Source organism: Rhinolophus sinicus, chromosome 7 (assembly GCF_057876585.1).
Source record: "Rhinolophus sinicus isolate RSI-liver-muscle chromosome 7, RSI-T2T, whole genome shotgun sequence".
Taxonomy (NCBI): Eukaryota; Metazoa; Chordata; class Mammalia; order Chiroptera; family Rhinolophidae; genus Rhinolophus; species Rhinolophus sinicus.
Window position 1 is genome coordinate 50,395,159 of NC_142507.1, and position 23,140 is coordinate 50,418,298.

The window sequence follows — 23,140 nt, forward strand, 5'->3', positions numbered from 1 at the left end:
CCTTGAGCAATAGACTCAGGAAGTCGTTACCAAGCACCTCTGGGATGGGATAGTATATGCTAGGTGCTGGGGAGACAGAGACGATATGGTCACTGCTTTCAGTCTGGTCGGCGAAGACATTGCTCTAGAAATTTCCACAGTGGTTTAGATGATCAAATGAAAGTTTTAGAGAAAACTAGAACATGAAAGAGGAGAGTGATCAGTTCTACCTACTTCTTCAGTCCCAGGAAATCCATTACATCTCACCGAGCGTGCAGTTTTTTCATAGCATGCATATATTGTGCTTACGTTTTTTACTCTGATGGAAATACCCCCCCACACAACCTCTTCACTTGAGAAATTCCTGGTCCTTTTAAGAAATTGAGCAAATGTAATCTCTTTCTGAGGTCTTTAGTGACACCTGTAGGCAGAGTTAGACAGTGCAGCCTGTGTGCCCCTAGTAGCTAGCTGCGTGCACGCTCGCGCGCACACACACGTTTATATACATGCATACATACATGCAATGCAGAATAGTTAAAACTTTATCTTCGTCATCGCTGCTAAACTGTGTGCCCCCTTGAAAGTGATCATAATTTGTTTTTTATCCTGAATACCTAACAAATTGCTTGGCAAGGTGTGGGAATTCAGTTAGTGCTGGATAAATGAATAAAGGAAAAATTTTTTGGTCTCGTTAGGAATTTCAGGAGCTCCTGCAGTATCGAGATAACTCGGACAAAACCTTTGAAGCAAATGAAATGTTGCTTGAGAAACTGCGGCAGCGAATACAAGACAGAGACCTTGCTCTAGAGGTACGTCCCCTTATTTTGCCCAGGACGCTGTGGATTATTCTCCCCACATAGCTACTATAGAAATGTGCGCCTACTTAATTTGCTGCTTTTTGCAGTTGATTCTCCATTCCTTTATATTTGGAATCGTGCTGGAAAAGGGCGATCAGAGTAGTGAATCTTAACGGCGCTTTAGCGTGCTTGCTTTTCTTGCAGCGGGCAATAGATGAGAAGTTCTCCACTCTAGAAGAAAAAGAAAAAGAGCTGCGGCAGCTTCGTCTTGCTGTGAGAGAACGAGACCATGACTTAGAGAGGCTGCGCGGTATCCTCTCCTCCAATGAAGCTACCATGCAGGTGAGAGCAAAGCTGTCATGACAGCGTCCCTCTGCCACTTGGAGGAGTCCAAGCCGTAAGCATCAGCCCCGTCCATCGTTTTCTGAAAACCAGGGTATTTGCTTTGTAAGAAACAAAAAATACAAAAACGAACAAAAAGAGCAGTCATTAGTTTCATCATTACAGATTAGGAAATAGGAAGTTTTAGCACTTTTATGAACTTTGTAGGGAGAGGCAGTGAATATGGATTTCTATACGTAGTTCTAATTCATTTCTAGACCTTGTCAATGTCTTTATACTTTTACATAAGCATTGATAGGGTGCAGCTCTTATATTGTGGTTTTCTTGTTAGTGTTATATACACATCTGTGTATATTTATTTTAGAGTTTATATATCTAACCATCTGCCACTTCTTAAATAAGTCCTTCACTTCCTCTAGAGCATAGCCTGCTTCCTCCAAAATGCTTCATTTATCTTGGACCTTATATTTGTCTCTCTGTAAACTAGATGAGAGTGTCTAAAAACAAAAAGCAGACTAGTGTGGCACTGTTAGATTAAATACTAAATTTCCTCTTTTTGCAGAAAAGTTACTAGATAGTTTAGGAGATAAATTAAAGGTGGATCGGCTTTGTTGTATATCCTGAGGCGTGTGCAGGGGGCCCCTTGACTTACGGTGCTTTCTTTGTAACTGTAGAGTATGGAGAGTCTCCTAAGGGCCAAAGGCCTGGAAGTGGAACAGTTATCTGCTACCTGTCAGAACCTCCAGTGGTTGAAAGAAGAAATGGAAACCAAATTTAGCCATTGGCAGAAGGAACAAGAAAGTATCATTCAGCAGTTACAGACATCGCTGCATGACAGGAACAAAGAAGTCGAGGCAAGACTTTAGTTAACTTGAAAAGCAATTAGTTTAGTGATTACATGATGTCACTCTTGGATTTGGACTCTTGAAGCCTGCGAGGCCAGTGACCCAAGTCTGATTCTGTTCTGTGCCTACACAAGTGCCTAGACATTGGCTTTCACTGGGACGTTAGTCCCTATATGTGTAAACTCAAGGAGACAGTTATTGTTCTCAAAGAAGTTATGTGAGAACTGATGAGATCCAAAAAAAAATCCCCCTGCAATATAATATCTAACTTTCATGAGCTATAGTGCTTACGCTGTGTCAGCACTATTTTCAGAGCTTAACGGATATTAACTCATTGAATGCTCACAAGTCTGTGAGGTACATACTTTTATCCTTCTTTTACAGCTAAGAAAACAGACTTCTGAAGTGAAGTCATTTGTCCAAAGTAACATAGATAATAAGTGGCAGAGCCAGTGTGTAACCCAGGCCGTGTGGCCCCCCAGTTGTTCTTTTTTTAATTAAATGTATTGGGGTGACAATGGTTAGTAAAATTGCATAAGTTTCAGGTGTACAATTCTGTAATACACCATCTATATGTCATATTGTGTGCTCACCACCCAGAGTCAGTTCTCCTTCCATCACCATATATTTGACTACCTCCCAGTTTTAATCACGACATACCGCCTCCCAGTATAGAAACGGGAACTGCGTCGCCCTGGTAATAAATATAGTGCTCGTTATTCTTTTTCAGTTTATCATTTTGTGTTCCACCTATAAAGTTACACTGGGGAGAAAATAAATGAACTAATTATTCATTTATCCTCATTTAGTATTAATTATTATGTACCCTGAGCAAATAGAAAAAGGACTTATTTCAGAAAACAGTATGTAAGTTGCCATCATCAGTATTTTTTGTATGTTAGTGTTCATTCACTGAGCACGTATTTATAGCCCTGTGTGTGCCAGGCCTGTGCTAGATAAATCCAGGAAACAAAACTAAATAAAATGGGATACTTGCTCGTCAGAATGTCACAGCTCCTTCTTCTATGTTAGATTCTTTTTTGTTTTTTTTATTAAATTTATTGGGGTGACAATTGTTAGTAAAATTACATAGATTTCAGGTGTACAATTCTGTATTACATCATCTATAAGATAGATTCTTATAAGCCCTTCGATCCGTAGTAGAGGGGATTCTTTCCTCCACAACTTACGCTGTTTCTTCTGTCTTAGGATCTCAGTGCAACACTGCTCTGCAAACTCGGACCTGGGCAGAGTGAGGTAGCGGAGGAGCTGTGCCAGCGTCTGCAGCGAAAGGAAAGGATGCTGCAGGACCTTCTCAGCGATCGAAACAAACAAGCAGTGGAGCATGAGATGGAGATTCAGGGCCTGCTTCAGTCTATGGGCGCCAGGGAGCAGGAGAGCCAGGTAAGGACTAATCCACAGGCCAGAAGAGAGTCACTTACTGCCTTTGTAGTCTGCGTGTAGGAAGCACTGAACCTCATAATGTGTGTATGCGTTGTATTTATGTCTTTTTACAGTCCATTCCGCTAGGCTTTCTCCCTTCAATCTATTAAATAGACTATAGCTTTACATCAGTCATCAGAGTATGAAATATAGAACACTTTTCATTTGAAAGGGTGCCTACACCATACATGGCCCCTCCCATTAACTTCGTTATGGACATTTTCTGTTCCTTAACATTCTCATAACACAGTCTCTAACTCTGTACCACGGCCCTAATATTTCTTCTGCAACATAGGTAGACATACAACTAGCTGAAGGGGAAGAGATTCTGGAAGGCTCAGAGGCCTCTTCTAAGAAAATTGATGAAAACTCTATTGCTAGAAATAGAGCAGAAGGACGGGGAAAACTATCCGCTTCAGGAAATGACTTCTTGGGAAGCATGTTGAGTCACAAAAGACGCGAGTTTAAATCTTAGCTTTGGCATTTCATAGTTATATGACTATTCCCCACCTCCACGTTTAAAAAAAAAAATCAGTGTTTCAGCTTCTTCATCTATAAGTAGGGCCCATACCACTTACTCCGCATGGAGTGTTATGTATTAGTACTAATTTAAGTACCCAGTACAGTGCTTTGCATCTGGCAAGTACTCAGTAAACATGATTGATCATTCCCAAATCTCTCTTGTTCCATGTTTCCACAACTAACTTTCATAAATCTAATATCATAATTCTAAGCAGCAGTTATATAGCACATGTATCCCAGACTAAAGAAAGACAGTGGTTATACCAGTTCAAACCAGATTCATGGCACCTTAGAACCAATTTCAGATTATTTTATCTTTGATTTGTTACATTCAATTTTTTCAATATTCTGCCTATGAGAGACTTTCTTTCCACTCATCGATTACGTTTTTCCCTATAAACTGAGAACAAGGAAACTATTTTTTAGGGTCCCACTGGCTTCATAAACGGTTGGCTTTTGACAAATGTTTTATCAAAGCATACATTTTTTTATTTTATTAGAGTATCTTTCTAATGTGATGTGTGATTTCCTTACTAGGCTGCTGCAGAGAAGATGGTACAAGCCCTAATGGAAAGAAATTCAGAATTACAGGTCCTTCGCCGATATCTAGGAGGGAAAGACTCCATGGTGTCCCAAGCACTTATCACTAACCAACCAGCTGAAGTTACCTCCATCAGCCCCCATCTTGGAGAGCAGACTGATCAAGTAAGAGCTATAGACTTGTGTATATATTCACGCCAACTGCATTTTCTTTTTCTCTTTAAGGCATAAGTTTCACTTTAATACGGACTTGTGTGAGAATATTCCAAGCCCTTCTCTTTGTGATCATGGTTCCTGCATCTTCCTAAATCCCCCAACTCTTCCAATTTTTAGGGTTCCGTGCATATCCCCTCCAGAGATGATAGCAGTTCCTTGACTGCCAAAGGGGGTACCAGCATACCCAGGTCCTCGTTAGGTGAGTATCACATTCCATTTCATTAAGGAACCTCTGTCTTTCCTCCCTGCAATTCTCTAATAATAGGTTTGGCTAAGACTCTTCCCTTCCTACCTTCATGGAAAAAATAAATGTGGGTCACCCTGAAAGGATGAGACATGTCTGTTTTCGGAAGACCTGCCCTTACCTCATGTTGAATTGAGGGTATTGCTCTGGGCATGGAATTTGCCCCAGAGAAACTGCATCCTGATTCTCCCTTTCAGATAGCTTTGCGGGGATTCCGAAACGTAGGCGGTAGTGTTTCCAGACGGGCACCGTGGGGCCGTGGGGCTGACACCTTCTCCTGGTATCTTTGCAGAAGGCTGAGGATGCTCGCTATAAGCTGATATCACCTACATTCCGGTGTCGGGAGGGGCAGGCAGTGTACATGGAGGGATTGGCCAAGCCTGGCTCCATCCAAGAGACGGGTGTAGGCCTTGAACTCCCGAAAAAAGGAGCAAAATTCAACTGGATGCCTGGGATTAGAGTCTCTGCCTTTCACAAAGCAAAATGTTGGGATCTAGGGTAGCTTCAAGGAAGACATTTCCCACTAAGTTCTAGAAGTCGGACTCGCCATGACTGATGAAGTGCTGGTCAGAGTCCTATGATAAGAAAGGTTGTGGACTTAGAGAGTTAACTTACGATGTTTTAATAATATGAAGAATGCAGAAACTCAGTTCCTGTGTTATATTGTAGGGTATTACAGAATTCCATAGATAAGCCATACAAGCAGTCATTTTTTTCAGTAGTAAAACTTTATGCTGCTTGAAGAGTAAAGAATGCTGGATTTGTTTAATTTACTCCCTATTCACCGTTTTTTAAAAAAGTTGTTTTCCCCAACTTTTTATTTTGAAAATTTCAAGCCTTTAGAAGGTGGCAAAGAGAGTACATTAAACACTCCTATACATTTTTATTAAGATTCGTTAGTTGTTAACATTTTGCCTCATTTGCATTATTTCTTTACATCTACACACACACACAGATATAGTGTTGTTGTTTTTCTGTACCATTTAAAATTTACTTGTAGACATCATGACACTTCATCCCTAAATATTTCATTATGTATTTCTGAGAACAAGGGCATTCTCCTACATAACTACAGTATGATTATCACGTAGGAAATTTAACCTTTGTGTGGATATACTATGGTTTATTCAGTTCTCTTTTTATAGGGGTGTAGGTTGCTTGCAGTGTTTTGCTTTTACAAATAATGCTGCAAAGAACAACCTGTACATATGTGTTATTTTTTATTGTTGGAATGTGTCTTCAGAGTCAATTTCTCAGAAATGAGACAACAGAGATCACATTATGTTCATAATGATTAAAACTAGCACTGTTTTTCATTTTTAGGAGACTTGGACACAGTGGCAGAGCTGGAAAAAGAGCTGAGTAATGCCAAAGAGGAACTTGAACTCATGGCTAAAAAAGAAAGAGAAAGTCGGGTGAGTTTTCTAGTCAAGCCTAATATCTAAATTCCTATTTTTCCTTTCAAAATAGTTTATATTTAAAAGAGTACAGTTCTCCAAGTATAATATCTGGGTCCACATACAAGGTATGCTGGTTTTTTCTTTCCGGAGAAAAATATAAATCATGTTATCTACACGTTATCTCTCTGACATGCTCTTGTTTTTATAAACGGGGACTGTTAAAACTTTTAAGTGCTGAAATAGCAGCTTTCTCTGCCCATTGCTAACTGGAATAAACGATTGTGAACTATCTGTAAATAAATGAAGTGCTATGTAACTGCTGCTTAGAATTATGATATTAGATTTATGAAGTTAGTTGTGGAAACATGGAACAAGAGAGATTTGGGAATGATCAATCATGTTTACTGAGTACTTGCCAGATGCAAAGCACTGTACTGGATACTTAAATTAGTACTAATACATAACACTCCATGCGGAGTAAGTGGTATGGGCCCTACTTATAGATGAAGAAGCTGAAACACTGATTTTTTTTTTTAAACGTGGAGGTGGGGAATAGTCATATAACTATGAAATGCCAAAGCTAAGATTTAAACTCGGGTCTTTTGTGACTCAACATGCTTCCCAAGAAGTCATTGCCTGAAGTGGATAGTTTTCCCCGTCCTTCTGCTCTATTTCTAGCAATAGAGTTTTCATCAATTTTCTTAGAAGAGGCCTCTGAGCCTTCCAGAATCTCTTCCCCTTCTGCCTCCCTGTGCAGGTAGTTGTATGTCCACCTATGATGTGGAAGAAATATTAGGGCCGTGGTACAGAGTTACAGACTGTGTTAAAAGACCACTCAGTGTCATGCGTGCCTAATTTTTAAAGTTTAGCTGACTAGTCAGTGTAGTTCCTCAGTTTCATTCCACCTCTCTGCCAGAGTTAGATCTATAATATAAACCCTGTGTTCAGATATGTGATGAAATCATCTTATCATGCCTTTTAATTTCTCTTTTCATACCACGTACGTCCTCACTAACAGACTCATATCACATGACTAACGCTTTGAGGATATGAAATTGTGTGGCATTTAAAAAATACCAGTTTTAAAAATCCCCTATTTTTCCCACACACACCCCCACTGCCTCTTTTTTTTTTCTTCTGGTTCTACCCTAGCCGTTATCTGATTATTCATGTCAGATATTTTAGTTTCTGCATGCTGTTCCTGTTTTTCTCATATATACTCAATTGAGAGTAATGTTATTTTTTGGTTGGCCCTGTGCTCAGGATTATAAAATCCTAATGGCTCTAAATGGACTCGTGTTTTGAATGAATTATATTTAGCTACATAGCTTACCTTCCTGTGTCCTTAGTCAGTGACCAACTTCTCAGTTCAGTGCCATCAGAGTCATTATATTCCCTCTGATCTTTGGTATTTACCTGAAGCCATGTATTTTCCCAAACTTTTAAACATTCTTCCTATTGTCTTGAGATAACAGTAGCAGCAGCAGCAGTAGTAGCTGGCATTCATTGACTGCTGCTGTGTGCCAGGCACTTTAAATACATTTTCTCTGTTCTCAGCCCTGAAAAGCAGATACTGTTCCTATTTTACACTTGAGGAAACTGAAGCTGAGTTTAAACGCCTTGTTGGGGAGATTTTGTCACGATTTAAAACCCATGTGTGTCTGACCGCAGACCTTCATCGTGCTCCAGTAGTGTCTTCCTCATGTTCTCATTTTACTTCAGGGGAGCAAATATCTAGATAGAGAATGCTAGAGGTCTCTCAGAGGGCCTAATAGATAGCACCGCTTTTTCCATACCCAAGATCTGAACTAACTGAGAAATACACCAAAGTAATGGCAGATAGTTTGATACTTTAGGGAAGATATTTCAGGCAGAGGGGAGAGTAGGTGCTAAGGCCCTGAGTTAAGAGAAAGTCTGATATTCCTGAAACAGAAAAAGCCCAGTGTGCCTGGAAAATCATGAATCAGGAGTAAAGTGCAGGTGTTGAAGTTGAAGATGGAGGCAGGAGCCAGGTCACTAGGTTTGTTACAAGGATTAAATAGATCCAAAGCATTTATTATAGTGTGTGGGACATAGTAAGCACCCAGGAAGTGTTAACACCTGTGGTTAGTATCATGCTTCTTAGTGAACTTCGATATAATAGAATACTTGTCATTTTCTGGAGAGGAGAAACAGAAGCTACAACCCTGGAAGTTTAGGGCAGACAGTGCTAAGCATTTGGTAGGACTTCTTCCCAGGTGCTGGTGTGTTCTTCCATCAGGAGGCACGTAATGTTTGGTGATGTCATGTGATGTTAGCAGCCTCTACCCATTAATTCACCAAGGAGTGCAAAATGTAGATATTCTCTCATTTCTCATCTGCTAGCTGAAATCGTCATGTAAAGAAAAACTCATCCCTTCTTGCATCCGCCAGGGGTGACCAACGCCTTAAGGCTCCTAAAAAATTCATTAATTAAACAAGGGGGAAGTGTTATCGAATTCATTGAACTGGAGGACATCACTAGCCAGGCACCCGCACAGCCTCCCACAAGCTGTCCTCTGGTGCCGTGCGGGGTGCTTTATTGTTCCGATCTCGTGCAGCACTGTCCACGTTCTAGGTTTCACTTGCTTTATGGCTGCCAGTGATGATATGGTACGGAAAACGTTTGCCTCGGGGTTAAATATGACTGTGCGAGGTATTGTTTCCTCTGCCCACTGACTTCGGGGTTTCTTCCGTCCGCAGATGGAGCTTTCTGCTCTCCAGTCCATGGTGGCCATGCAGGAGGAAGAGCTGCAGGTGCAGGCTGCCGACATGGAGTCCCTGACCAGGAGTGTGCAGATTAAAGAAGACCTCATAAAGGTGAGTACCCGTCGGGCGTCTATAAACAGTGTTTGGATGCCCCTAAGTCCCTGGCCAGTGTCCCCTCCTTTGATACACTGTTGGTTTGAGTCTTTGGATGTTACCCTGTTGTCTTTGACTTGTATCAAAGAGTTGCGAAGATTTCATAAAGACCATGTCATTACCAGCGTCCCCACTTGAAAGTAGAGATTCTTAGAAACACTTCGCTCCTTTGCTGAATGGTATTTTTATTACTATTTTTACCGCTATTCTTGTTTCCTGACTTCTAGGACCTGCAAATGCAACTGCTTGATCCTGAAGACATACCAGCTGTGGAACGCCTGACCCAGGAAGTCTTACTTCTTCGGGAGAAAGTTGCTTCAGTAGAATCACAGGGTCAAGATGCTTCGGGAAACCGAAGACAACAGGTACGTTAATAGACTACAAGCCTGTTTTCTACTGTGAAATAAACAATGCGGATCTCAGTTCCCTGGAAGGGGTCAGTTGATGGGATTTCAGAGAGAATCTGTGCTCTGAAGTTTCCTGCCTCAGCCAGTGGCAGCCGCAGAGTCTCTGTTCTTACAGTTGTGATTCTGAAAGGAGAAGCCGTTCTTTTTGGACACGCACTGTCAGTTATCCCCCACTCTCATCCAGAAGTCACCTCTCTCTCAACTGAATCCTTCTCATGCACCTGCATTAACCATGTCCAAACCTCTCCCAGTTTAAAAAAAAAGAAGAAGAAGAAGAAAGAAAAGAAAAGGAAAAACACCTCTGCCTCTGCCCCAGATTCTCATGTGGCGACTACCCCATGTCTAAGCTTTTTTCAGTGCCAAACTTTTCAATAAGACCTGCTTGCCTGTACTCCCTGCCGCCACTACCTTCACTCTCACTGACTACTACCTTCTCCCTCCGGCCTGGCTGTTAACGCTACCAATTCCCATAACCAGATCTCTGCTGGTTTGCTGCTTGTCCACTTGGTACCTCCTCTTCTTTATGGCACTTACAGCCCACAGTGACACAGTGACAGATGTAACCGGTGAATGTCCTTCCCCTGACTAGATAGTAAGCTTATCCCCAGACCAGAGCCTGGCACATAGAAGGGGCTCAATAAATACTTCCTGAATAAATGAAGAATGCTAGTAAGTCCTGTTATGTTTCCCTCTTGCCCTTCCTCTCTTTCTCTTCTGCTCCTTTGTCTTAGCCTCTTTCCTGTGCTGGCTTCTTTCTTCCCTTTCTTCTACTTGCTTCCATGTTTGAATTCTGCCTTAATAGAGTTTTTTAAAAAGATTATACATGTGACATTGATTTGAAAACTAAAGCACTATGGAAAGCTTAAGTAAGTAATAATAGTGAGTTTTCTTTAGTCATAGTACATGCTAATACATTCTTTTGGTCTCTTTCTCAGGGGTAACTGACCTCATGTCTCACGTCTCCATCTGCATATTGCTTTTATGTTTTCTTCAGTTGCTGTTGATGCTGGAAGGCCTGGTAGACGAACGGAGTCGGCTCAATGAGGCCTTACAAGCAGAGAGGCAGCTCTATAGCAGTCTGGTGAAGTTCCACGCCCATCCAGAGAGGTAAGAGAGTGACCACTGTTGTTCCTTTTATTCCTCGTTAAGTGAAGATGCTTACGATATTGAAGAGGAGAGCGAAGGAAAGCAGGGACAATTATTGGGACTCTCTAGTTTGTCATTTGTCGTGTGGATTGCCTTGAGCCCCAGTGTCTGAATCTTAAGTTAGGAATAGTGCCTATTATTGCAAAGATCCAATGAGAAGACCTGACAGGTGTCTAAAATAATGCCTTGCATTTCACAGGTACTCAGTGTGTGTTCCTTTCCTTTCTCTGCTCCATGTCCTATCGAATAGCATTAAAGAAAATATATTGTGATGGCTGACGTCACCCCAAGATCACTGAGAGCCATCATGATGAATATATATTCTTGCACCTCTTGATTTTGGGTCATGTGTATTATATTGCTCTGATTCATTTTATATTCCCCTCCCTTTTTTTTTTTTTTTTTTCCATTTTGCTTTCCCTCCTAGCCCCTTTTTCTCTTTCCTAATTTTTATTCTTTTGCTATTCAGTTTCTTCTGGTTTATTATTGGGTTAAAAAACTTTTTTCTTTCTACTTCAAGAAAATGAAGGCAGGTGAAGGTACTATAGGATCATTTGTGTTACTTTTTAAAGACTCTCTGGGTCTTTAGTCTTTGCGGACAGATTCCTTTTCAGAGCACTTGTCAAGTTTGGTTAACAAATGAGAGAATAAATATCTTCAATACCAGTCCTACTTGGTTCAGTATTGCTTCAGTTTGCCTTTAGTTTTCCTGGTTTTGGTTTTTTTCAGAAACTAATGCTCTTAGTCAAATAATGAAATTTTTCTCATTTGGGCTATAGGGGTGTGATAAATCTGAGGAGCTATAATTTTATGTGAGATTGGCCCAGACTCGGCTAAAGGGACAAGCTTTAAAGAAAGGAGCAGGCCTTGCTACTCTCCCAGCAGTGAACACAAGCACCGTGATATGACTGCATTCATTTATTGTGTCCTGGAGAATAATTACTTTAGAAAGTCCCATGGCTCAGAATGACACACTGATGGCTCTGGAAGCATATGTGGACTCATTATAGTTGATGCCTAATCCATTTTCCTTCCATGTGGCCTATTTAATCAGCTCTGAGAGAGACCGAACTCTGCAGGTGGAACTGGAAGGGGCCCAGGTGTTACGCGGTCGGCTAGAAGAAGTTCTCGGAAGAAGCCTGGAGCGCTTAAGCAGGCTGGAGACCCTGGCCGCCACTGGAGGTGGGGAACTGGAAAGTGTGCGAGTTCGTCACAAGCATGCAGCCCAGGATGGAAAACCTTGTTTGCACTAACCAGAGAGAGCCTTGCCTGACTTTGGCAGAATTAAACGGTGACTTACTAATGATAAAACTGGTACAACTAGCGTCAACTGCAAAGTGAGACACACTTTAGTCTACCTGTATTTCACGGTACATACCTGTCTCTAAGTTGAATGGTAGAGGTTACAATCTACATTTGCACATTTTAAATCATTCCATTTTAGTTTTTCCACCCGTTTTCATTCTTTTCCCTAGCTCTTCCTTCTGATTCCCCCATTCCTTCTGTGGGCCAATAAAGTTTATTCCTCCCCCACTTTCACAATCCACTTCATCATGTCGTAAATGCATGCGTGTGTATTATTTTTGCCATTCAGTCAACTCCTGCTCTTTGAGGGAGAACAATTTTTTAATCAAATGAAAGTTTCAAGATGAGAGAGAGAGAGAAAGTCTAGAAAAATAACTCTGCAAAAGTGGTATAATCCTTATCAGAAGGCAATCAAAACCAAGTCTTCCAGCAGTCGACTGCATGTATTGGGAAGGTCAAGTTAAAGATTGGAGGCAAGGACTGTTAAAGCATTTATAGTAAACCGTCACGTGTAACATTATTTCAGAGTTGGTTATTGGATGACAGTGAAATTAGATTTGGTGCAGACTAAATTCCATTAAAAATTTTTTCTTTAAATACAGGGTATGTTATTTAATCAGAACATGACTTTAAGAAAGCTGCCAGGTCATCCAGAGTCAGAATCCTCTATGTAAAAAGAGATAATTTCAAATCAATGTCCCCCTTTAAATTTCGTACTTCACCAAATAAGTTATTATAGCCAGAGGAGTGTACCGCTTGTATGTTTTCATTTGGTCGTGGCACTAGATGGAGTCCTGTATATTTCACTTCTTAATACTTGTATATTTCTCCATATTAAAGTAAATAATAGGCTTCAGGTTTGGAAGTGTTGGAATCGTTTAGAAAGAAATGTCGCAGATCTATGTTCATAGGTTTTGGTCATTGTCTCAATGCTTTCTTAGGGCAACATGACAGGTGTAAGGAGAGGGGCCCTGGAGATTGTATTTCTGGTGTATTCAAGGTCAAGAGTATAAAAAAGAACCAAGATTACTTTGGAGCTGTGTGGATTCAGCACCATGACATTTCTTATTTTGTTGGATAAGTTTCTTAGATTAGAAGCTGAGATTTCAGTTTTTAAACCTGGAATTTGATGCATAGGAATTGAGGCTTTCTAGTACCATAAATGTGACTGGATTCCATTGCTAACAGTGGAGCACAGTGACATTTCTGTCTATCCTCCATTTTTTTTACATGACACTTTTATTTCTTTCATGTTCATGTGTTAACATGGCTTGCCTTACATTCTAAATGCCATCCAAGTTTCTTTAACCTTAGCCATGCCTGTAACAGAACATCAGTCGAACTAAAGTGGACAGGGAAGAAAATATTCTGGAGAAACACACTAGAATTTTCTGATTAAGTATTTTGCAAAAGATTGATAGCCATCAGCCTTTCTCTTAATGGAAATGCTTTCCAGTTTTAATGGCTTGGTTGTAGGGAGAGGAGTTATTGAAGAAAGGAGATAGGAAAATAAGCAAAACCATCCACTTTTCTTAGTCTTCTAATCTTAAGAGACCCTTTCTTGCACAGAGCTTTTTGTAACTTTCTAGAAGTAAGGAGGGGGGTAATCAAGTTATATGTCAACCAACCAAAGACTAGTCTGTCATGTCATTTCAAGGCATTTATGAAACGTCTTCCCTTAATTTTACTAATAGACCAAGGAAGCTTTCTAAGTCTCCTGAGATTCACCCTGGGTGATTCTTGGGTCTGATGGTTCACAGTGATTACAGAAATTTATGTTAATTACCACTCCTGCTTCTATAAACTGTGAATGATCGTAGGAATTTCCCTTGGTATCTTGAACTGTTGCTAAGGGTTAGAAATACTAAGGTAGTTGGATGAATAATGAGAAACACAACTTCCTATCAAAAAATTATCGAAACAGATTAGGGAAAAAAATGTGAGTTAATTCTGATCCTGGTTTGGATCCCGAAAAGATAGACTAACCTGTGCTATATTTACTTGTCTTTGGAAAACATTTTAGAAAATTTAGTGATTTAGCGGCCAAGGATAAGTTAAGAGTTTGATCTTGATACCGTGGATATGACTAAAATCCGGTTCTAACGTTCTGGTCTTAATAGCTGAATGAGGCTAGCCAACTGTGCTACTTGGAGAAAGCTTCATGGTCTCACAATTTTCTGTGATAATTTGACATCTTATTAGAACACAATTCTGATGAATTTTGTTCTGATGCTGTAATTGAACACATCATTTATAAAATCATGTTTAGCATGATATAGAATTCCATTCTCTCTTCAGGAGCCCAGACCCTTTCTTTTACGGCATTATTCTACCTCTGTCAGGCATTTTTCAACATTACTATAATTTTAGATAAAGCATCGTGTGCTTTACTTATAGGATCTTATACCTGAATAAAAAATCTGGAAAGAAAATGAATGAATTAAATTCTCACCATGCTAAATTGGAAGCATAGAAGTTAAGTTGAGAAGAATCCCTATTAATAGACCCACATTTCCTTTTTGCGTAATAGCAAATGTGCAAAGTAACGGTTGTAAGAAGGCAGGATAGGTTAAGTCTATAGCTTTAGAATTATAGAGTTGGACAAAACCTCCAAGAGGATTTATTTATTGAGTAAAATGGAAGTCCTTTTGATATCTCCCCTAAAATGTTTACTGTTGCAGTTTTTTTTTTCTTTACTATTTATTTTTAGTGTTGAATATTATTTCATTCTATGGATATAGCACATCTACTTTTTTTTTTTTTAGTTTCAGGTGTACAAAACAATGTAATAGTTAGACATTTACACCCCTCACAAAGTGATAACCCCTCTCCACTAATCTACCCCTCTGGCATCATATATAGCTGTTACAATTCCATTGACTCTATTCTATTCCCTATGTTATGCTCCACATCCCGTGACTATATATATATTAACTTATAGTTGACATTCAATATTATTCAGGTTCAGGTGTACAGTGCAGTGGTCAGGCATCTCCACCATCCATGAAAAGGTCTCCCTAATAAGACAAGCGCCCAGCTGACACCCTACAACATCTTTATAATTGATTACATTCCCCAAACTGTTTTTCACATCCCCATAGCAATATAGTGTACCAATTTGTGCTTTCTAATCCTCTCACCTTCGTCCTCATCCCCACCCTGCACTATTGCAGTTTTAAATTATATTGTTGAAGTCTGATGATTGTTAGTGCCTAGTATAAATCAACATTTTTCTGGTGTTTTCTTTTTAGCTACTTAGCCAAGTTACAACATTTTTGAAAAGGCATGATTGGGCTCTTCTAATGTTGTCAAATTTTTGGTTTGATAGGGTGTACTGTTATCCTTACCCCGTCCCTCCCTTCTCCCACCCACTTCTACTTCAGTTTTGGACAGCAGCAATATTTTGGGTATCTCTACTTCCTTATATTTTAAAAATATTTGTCAATGCCATTTATTATAGTAAGAGATCTATTAAAGATCAAGAAAATCTTGACCTGTATGGGATATTAGATCCTAGCCTCAAGTTGTGTACTTAGGAGGTTCTTTAGTATATTCTACTTGCACAGTTTATATGTAGATGGTCTCTGTGGCAGATGAGTATACAAGACCTATCACATTTATACTTATTTATGCTTCTAATTCAGTATCTGGTCCTGAGAAATTTCACTTACAGCTTCAAAATAGTTGAAGAAAATTGATTTTAGTTCTCTCTGTTTCAGTCTTCCAATTGGACCCAGAGTCCTCTGAAAGGAGGAGCTGCTCAGATTACCCTAGAAGTTGTCCCTTTCTCTGAGGGATAAAGGTTGACCCACCTAAAGTCATTTCCCTTTGGACCGTAAGCTTCAGAAGGAACAGTATACTTTAATACCTTTGCTTTCCTTGAGCTAGTACGAAGAAACGCCGGTTCCTGTTGTTAGGATAAAGTCAGTGTTTTATGATTTCGTGGTTTTTATATGAAAAAGTCACAGAATCTTCACATTTGACGTCCCTGAGAAACTCAAGTTCCCTCTTCAGCTAGGCCTCAGTAGTAATTATACAGGTCTGCAGCCAGTGTCCGGCAGGGAAATGTGATAAACTTCATATAAAGTTAGGAAGAAATACTAATAATCTACACACGGTCCATTTTCCATCTAGCCTTGTAGAAGTTGTACTTAAGGCAGAATAAATGAAATTAGCTTTTTTTTCAGTTACTAACATCCTGTGCAGTATAAGCCTGTATTTTCTCTCATTTCCCTTTGGGTTAAAGCTCAAAGAGCTTTTCTTCTCCCTTTGGTAGTATAGAAATGTTTGTACTGTAGAAAGAATAGCTAGGAGTAGGCAGCTTATCTAAGGCAACCCAATAATAAAAAACAGAAGGAATGAGTAAATTGGACAATAAATCAGAGTGATCTCTGGGGTAATAGTGTCTGAGTCTGAACACATTTTGGAATTTGATTGAAGCTGCCCTTTCACTAGACATTTGGAGCAATAACTTTGTTAAACCGTTTTCTTATGATCACCAGACAAGCATGTTGCTAGTAAGTAGTCTGAGTATTGACAGAAGGTAAGTCCTCAACTTCTTTCTATATAATCACATGGGCCAGGGTGAGTTTCCCAAGTAAACAACTAGCGTTGTAACTAGCTTCCAACAAAGGATAGGAAGTGGAAGGGAAGCAAAACCATAGAGCTGGCCAATACTAATTTTACCAGATTGCAAATAAGAATAATTAAACTTATAAAGTGATTTACTAATTCTTTTTGCATTACTTTCCCTTTTTGTTGTTTAAAGTCAATTTCCAGAAATAATCTTTATCATACTGTTTTTCTCTTGCCAAGGCTGGATGGAAGGATGAAATAGAAAGTTCAGCAACATCAGAAAACATTAGATCTAAAATAATCTGGAGCGTAGGGGTGTTAAGTACAGAAACCAAATCAGCTTCCTTGTTCCCTTCAAGGAACTCATAATTGTCTAGCAAACGCATGTAGCTTTGCTCTTAGTATATAACATGAGTATTCAGTGCTGCTTTTTGCAGGTATCAAAATTATTGCTCAAAAAGACCAACCCCAATCTGTAAGCTTTGGAGGCATGTGTATATACAAGTACATTTTACAAATCATGAATTTCTATTTCCGTCAAGTAGTATCAGTTTGATAGTAAAAGCAGCTTAACTTTTGTCACTTAAATTTTTGATCCTCGGGCTGTAAAAAAACCCCAAAAAACTAAAGTGATTCATAACAATTTAAGCAAAAGAGGAAGTGATGATGTTAAATGATCCAGTAACTTGGCATTAGATTATTTTCAGGACTATTTCCCCATCAAAATAATTGTATGTTTTCCTCTGGAAGGTCCTTTTTCTTCGTGGCACGGTGCTGTGTTAAACTGTGTTAACATTTGTGCTGAAATGGACAGTACTTGTTGACATATATAAGTGTTAGAATTTCAGCTACTTTAGTGGAGACAAAAAATTGTTTCTGATCCAATAAAAGTATCAAAGGCCAAAAGTAACTATTTGGTTTTATTCTTAAAAGATTTTTGAGAAAAGAAGTAGAGAAAGCTCGTATCTTTTTCTCCTTATTGGAGAATCAGTCTATTGATCATTGTACTCAAATTCCCAGAGTAAGGCTCTGGAATGAGTGAATGCCTTTGTATTTACTTAAGTAAAAGAAGGAAGAGGAAAAAAACCTCAATATTTCTGCTCTCCAGGGAATGAGACTAAAGAAACTGCACTATACTTCCCACAGAAACGTGAAATGGAGTCCTTTACCTTAAAAACCCTTTCTTGCTCTCCTTGCTGAAGGAGAGAAGTCAGGATGAAGATTTGAGGAGCCAACTGTTATGGAGCCAATTGCTGTCCTTGTAAAATGTTCCCGGAAAGGCTTCCTGCATTCTTTGAGGGGGAAAAAAAAAGACCATGAACATGAAGAATTCCGTGACATTACAGAATTTTAAGTCACTGAAAACAGTTACTTTCTGAATAAAGAACAAGCTGGAAGGCTGCATAAGAGATGTGGCATTTTAAAGACAAAGTTACACCATAAAAGTGGCTTGACCACAGACAACGGTTTTCTAGCTACTTCTGTTGTGAGATCAGAATCTGTCTAGTTAAAGAATTTTATTTCTCAGCAGAGGCTTATGCAGGACTATGTGAAATCTTAATGGCTTTCTTATGGCCCAGAAGGGAATGGATGCTGGTGGAACTGCAGAGCGATAGGGGACCGTCTTTCTTTGATTCCTACAGCATCATAATATTTAAGTCCGCAGTAATTGCTTCACGCCGTGAACATGAGGGCGTGCCCGTAAGGAGCTCATGGCACAATGCCTAAAAGTGAAAGTGAGACGGGCCCAGAGGCCCTGGCACAAGAGCCGGGCACTGAGGGAAAGGACAGCCAGGCGTGGCACCACAAACTTGGTCATGCCGTAAAGTTTTAGCTCCTTGAATCTTTCAAAATTGATCGAAGGTGACTGCTGCTAATGTTCTGAGCAACTGGAAAATATGACTCCATTTCTGTGGGTCCCATATAAATGGCTTAAAGGGCAAACACGAATGACGAGGAAACTGCCATTTGGGGAAAATGATCCTGTCACAACCCAGTTTGGGCTCATTACTAAAAACTTAGAATAACGCTTCACGACTTTCCCTGTAAAGCTTGTTTGTGCACAATGGAGTTTTACGGTAGTTAAAATTGAATGATGATGATTCCTGTGTGTGAAGCACCTCTTCAAACGAGTGTGTCCTACTTTACATGTGACTTTGTGTTCTTTAAACTGTCCTGTGAAGCAGGGAAAACAAAGTATTATTTTCAACCTCCCGTTGAGGGAAACAGATATTCAGAAGAGAAGAAGTGCAGACAGACGCAGTCAAGGTCATCCAGTTACTCACACTGGGTGTGAAATTATATACTCTGTTGATTATATGTAGCTTCCATGGCTGCCTTTTCCAACCCTCAACTTGTCAGCCCGTAGGGCACTTCATTTTACCACCAATAATAAAGCTGCAGTATTATTTAAGGGCATTATTTATTGAGAACAAACTAGAAGCCGAGCGCTGTTCTAAGCACTTCAAAAGCAGCAAACCCTTTCAAGTTCACAACTGTATGGACTAGGTAGCTCTATTAACCCTACTTAATAAGTGAGGGAATTGAATTATGGCAAGGTTGTGACTTGCCTAAAGCCACATAACTAATGACAAGCAGAAATCTAACCTACACCGTCTATGTCCAGAGGCCCTGTTAATAATTACACCAGCCTCGATTTATTAAATGCCACAAAAGTGTGAACTTTTGCCTCAATGATAACAATATATTTGCATAACACTTAAATTGTCACCCAAGGATTTTATAGTATTTTAGAGGCTTATTTTATAGTCAGATAGCTGGTAGGAAATAATTTTCTAAGTCTAAAAGAGGAAAGTTTTAGTACTACCTTTGTTATGTGTGGTTCAGAGCCTAGAATCTTGAGAGAACCACAACTTGAGAACTACCATCGATGCCTCAAAAGTTTTTAATACAATTTCTAGTCTAATGCATAAAAGTTAACTTTGGAGATAAAACCTAGAGAAGCAAATTAAATTTGAATGAACAGATTCTTAGCTTTCAGAGATTCTAAAGGTGATAGACCACTTTATTTCACATTTATCAAAAATCAATATATAGTACCTTTAAATTAGAAATTTAAAGTATTCCAAGTTAGTTCTGAAGATAGTGTTTTGTTGCCTTGTAAAAGCCTTGAAAGGGGCACAAAAGAAGTTCTTTTATTGTCATTTATAAAAAACAAGAAATGGTAACAACAAAGAGGGATATCTAATGTAACTTATACATAGGACCTTGTGTGGGATAACTTAATTCATTCCAGTATTTTCTATAAAGTTTTTTAAAACTTTATTCCACCCCACAAACACACAAAAGCTCTCAGCATTTTGATTTAAATTGGATAAAGGCTGAGCAACCCTTAAAGCTGGCCGGAAGGAAGTGCAGCAGACCGTAAACTAGCTAAAATAAATAAATAAATAAATAAATAAATAAATAAATAAATAAATAAATAAATAAAATAAGGAAAGCAAACCCCCTGTGTGGTGGAGTGTTGGGATGAAATGGGCATTCTTGCTTTGTTTCCATTTCACTCCTGATGAAGTCAACAGCATGGTACCAAGTGAGTTAAGGAGAGCAGTATCTAAAAATGCAGATAGGGCCTCAGAAAGGCCACGAAGGTAAATGGAGGGCAGAAAGTTAAACCAAAGCCTCCCAGACCTGTGACAATCACCCATTCTAACCCACTTGCCTTACTCCTGGAATCACGGGACTGTGGGCCCAGCGTGGCTATACAACCCACCAAGAATGGTGTGGGGTTGAAGATAGTGACCTCACAGAGCTGAGCTTGCTGCAACTTCTCTAGCCCAATGCTCAGGGGGAAACAATGGGAAAAGTGTGTTTTCTTCATCTGTCACTGAGCGGGGCAATTCATTTTCTTGGCAGGAAAAAAAAAGGATTCTGATCTATACTGTTGTATAGGGAAAAGATTTTTGAAAGTAGGCATAGCATGATACGGATACCCTCAACTGAATTAGCATCCTGGGCTCGGTGAGTTTCCAAAGCAACCAAAGCTTAGGGAGAGTGTTCATTCACCTCTACCCAAGCAGCGTCCTGAGTGACATGGTTCTGGGGCTGGTTTAGGAGAGCAAGTATCAGAAATCCAGACCGGGTCCTGTCTGCCAAGCGTCTGTGAAGATGCTGAGTGGTAGGGGTGCCACCTCGTGAGTAGGGCTTTATTGAACAGGGCACAACAGCCTTGGTCCAAAGTGAACACAGCACTGACCGTGACGAGCAGGCAGTGAGTCGTAAGATTCAGCTGTTAGGACAACGTGCTTACAACCTTTCAGTACTTCAATGAGATTGACCTGAGCCGTTGAAAATACTCTGGGCATGAACTTGCAGCTGCCGAGAGAGGGAATGTTGGTGTGCCCTGCCCCCGTTCGCCTTATCTACAGATGGCAGTGAATGTTCGTTATCCACTCAGGGCCTTTCACCCATGGGTGTCTGAACTCTGGCGTGGGTCTTCAGTCTTGGGGGAAGAAAGATCAAGAGCTGACAGGTCACCAGAAGGAACAATGAGTTGCCTCTGCAAGTCCAGAGACTTGACTTCCTGGCACAGCTCTTGTCAGGACTAGTTGTGTAACTTTGCACAAGCGACCTCATCTCTTTGAGGCGCAGGTTACTACTCAATGGTCAGAAGAGAAGTTTTCACAGGGGCAGGACTAGATCTCGTGGTTCTCTAACTTGGGCAGGTTCTGGAAGGCCCAGGGAGTGTCATGGTAGCTTTTCTTCGGCATTCAAATGCATTGACCATTACAAATTCCTACACTTTCAGAAGAAATCTGTAAGGTGGGCCACAGATCTTAATCTAAAATTGGATACACAGTGTTTTATTCTGACAGATATGGAGAAGAAGAAATGTCCTAGATTTGTGCCCCTAGCTACATGTGGCTATTTGAATTTAAATTAAATGAAATAGAAATCTCAGTGCCTCAGTCACACCAGCTACTTTTCAAGGCCCAGTAGCCACAGGTGACAAGTGTCTAGTGCATTGGGCAGCGCAGGTCTAGAATTTCAGAAAGTCTATTGGTCAGCACTGCTCTAGACTGTTGCCCAGACCACAAACTAGATGTTTGTGCCCCAGGGTGACCATGTCCATCTTTGGGGAATAAAAGAATGGATTAAATCCCATTTGGACAAGGCAGTACAAGAAACCCTTCAGGCAAAGGATGTTGGAATTGAACAAGAGTCTGAGCGAGAAGGGGAAGAGGGGATGTTAGAGGAAGGATTAAAAAAACCTAAATTATTCTGTGTTTTGGGTCTTGACTAGACCTGAGATTTTTGTAGGATACAGCGCCCCCTAGAGGAGAGTTCCTCAGAGAGATTGTCACCCCATGCACTGTTCATCCCAACAATGGGAAAGAATAAGAGGAGCTGGGGTGCCCTAATCCCCAGGAAATCAGGGGTCCTCTCAGCACTCAGTGCTGGGGAAAAGGTTAGTCATGTTACAGAAGAGAAAGTTATCACATAACCAGTCAGTGGCAAGAGAGAATAATTCAAGCTTTCTGGAAATAGGTGGGAGGGGTAGCCACTCAGCCAGTTGGCTCCCGAGGTACAGGCCTGTGCAGTCAAGACCAGCTTATGTGTTGAGGCTTTAGTCTGAGTGTTAGGAAGAAAGTAATAGTGATACAGTGAGAAGGCTTTTCTACAGATTTGCCACATTGGTTCTGCCTTCTCTGTCCGCCCTCCTGGCTTGGGGGCCATGCATATGGGGAAGGGAAGAAATCAGAGGCGGATGGCAAAGAGTGTAATGTTAGCTGCTGTCTGGAAGCCATCTGTGAAGGGAGTCACCTTTCTCTTCTGGACTTACTTCCAGGTGCACCTGCAGGGGATGACACAGAAGATGCGAGCACCGAATTCACGGACAGCATTGAGGAGGAGGCTGCACTCAACAGCCACCAGCAAGTAAGTCCGAGCCAGGCGCTGGGCTCCCAGGGTGGGAGGCTCACAGGCCCTTGAGGTCTCCCGAAGCCTTGTGGACCTAGAGTGAGAAGCTCTCTTGTTACGCAAACCACTTCCCAGTCTTCTTCCTGCCCTTCCTCAGCTTCCCCACCACCTTGCCAGCCTCTACCCTTGCTCCATTTTTCACTCCACTCCACCCTTTTGTTTTCCTTCCCTCTGTCTCTCACTCCTGCTCCCTGCCCCGTCCTCCCCATCTTTGCCTCTATGTCCCGTCTATAGCTATAGCTTCATGAGAATTTTTACTTACAAGACCATGGACACTTACCCTCTTGGGCTTTTGTAACTGAAACCCACCACCGAAGACAGGGAGTCCTCGGAGGGCAGCTTGGGGAGGTGGCAGGGCCTACGAGCTGCTTCCGGAGAGTGCTCTCCGAGAAACTCCAAGAGGATCGGAATGCTGCCAAAGCAGGGATCATTCTCAGTGCATCCTCATTGTACAAAAGAGAGCTTTGCTGGGCAACCTGACACATCCGCCAGGTCTTAACACGTCAGTGACCAGCAGATGACAGTTCAAGAACAAGCCCCTGTCAAACCTGAGAACTCC

At 40.6% G+C, this 23,140-nt stretch overlaps 1 protein-coding gene across 50 annotated transcripts in view; it reads left to right on the forward strand.

Moving 5' to 3' along the window:
- PDE4DIP (phosphodiesterase 4D interacting protein) overlaps positions 1-23,140 on the forward strand; it is a 176,305-nt gene that overhangs the window by 113,646 nt on the left and 39,519 nt on the right. For all 50 annotated transcript variants that reach the window (XR_012491576.2, XR_002136045.3, XR_012491575.2 and 47 more), the window contains 12 exons: positions 675-788; positions 981-1,118; positions 1,793-1,972; positions 3,173-3,367; positions 4,466-4,633; positions 4,802-4,883; positions 6,252-6,343; positions 9,050-9,166; positions 9,436-9,573; positions 10,610-10,722; positions 11,816-11,943; positions 22,451-22,539. Coding sequence is in view for 46 of the 50 variants with exons in the window: in XM_074318453.2 (XP_074174554.2) it covers positions 675-788; positions 981-1,118; positions 1,793-1,972; positions 3,173-3,367; positions 4,466-4,633; positions 4,802-4,883; positions 6,252-6,343; positions 9,050-9,166; positions 9,436-9,573; positions 10,610-10,722; positions 11,816-11,943; positions 22,451-22,539 (1,554 nt within the window). In the remaining 4 variants the exon portion in view is untranslated. The remainder of the gene's footprint in view (positions 1-674; positions 789-980; positions 1,119-1,792; positions 1,973-3,172; positions 3,368-4,465; positions 4,634-4,801; positions 4,884-6,251; positions 6,344-9,049; positions 9,167-9,435; positions 9,574-10,609; positions 10,723-11,815; positions 11,944-22,450; positions 22,540-23,140) is intronic.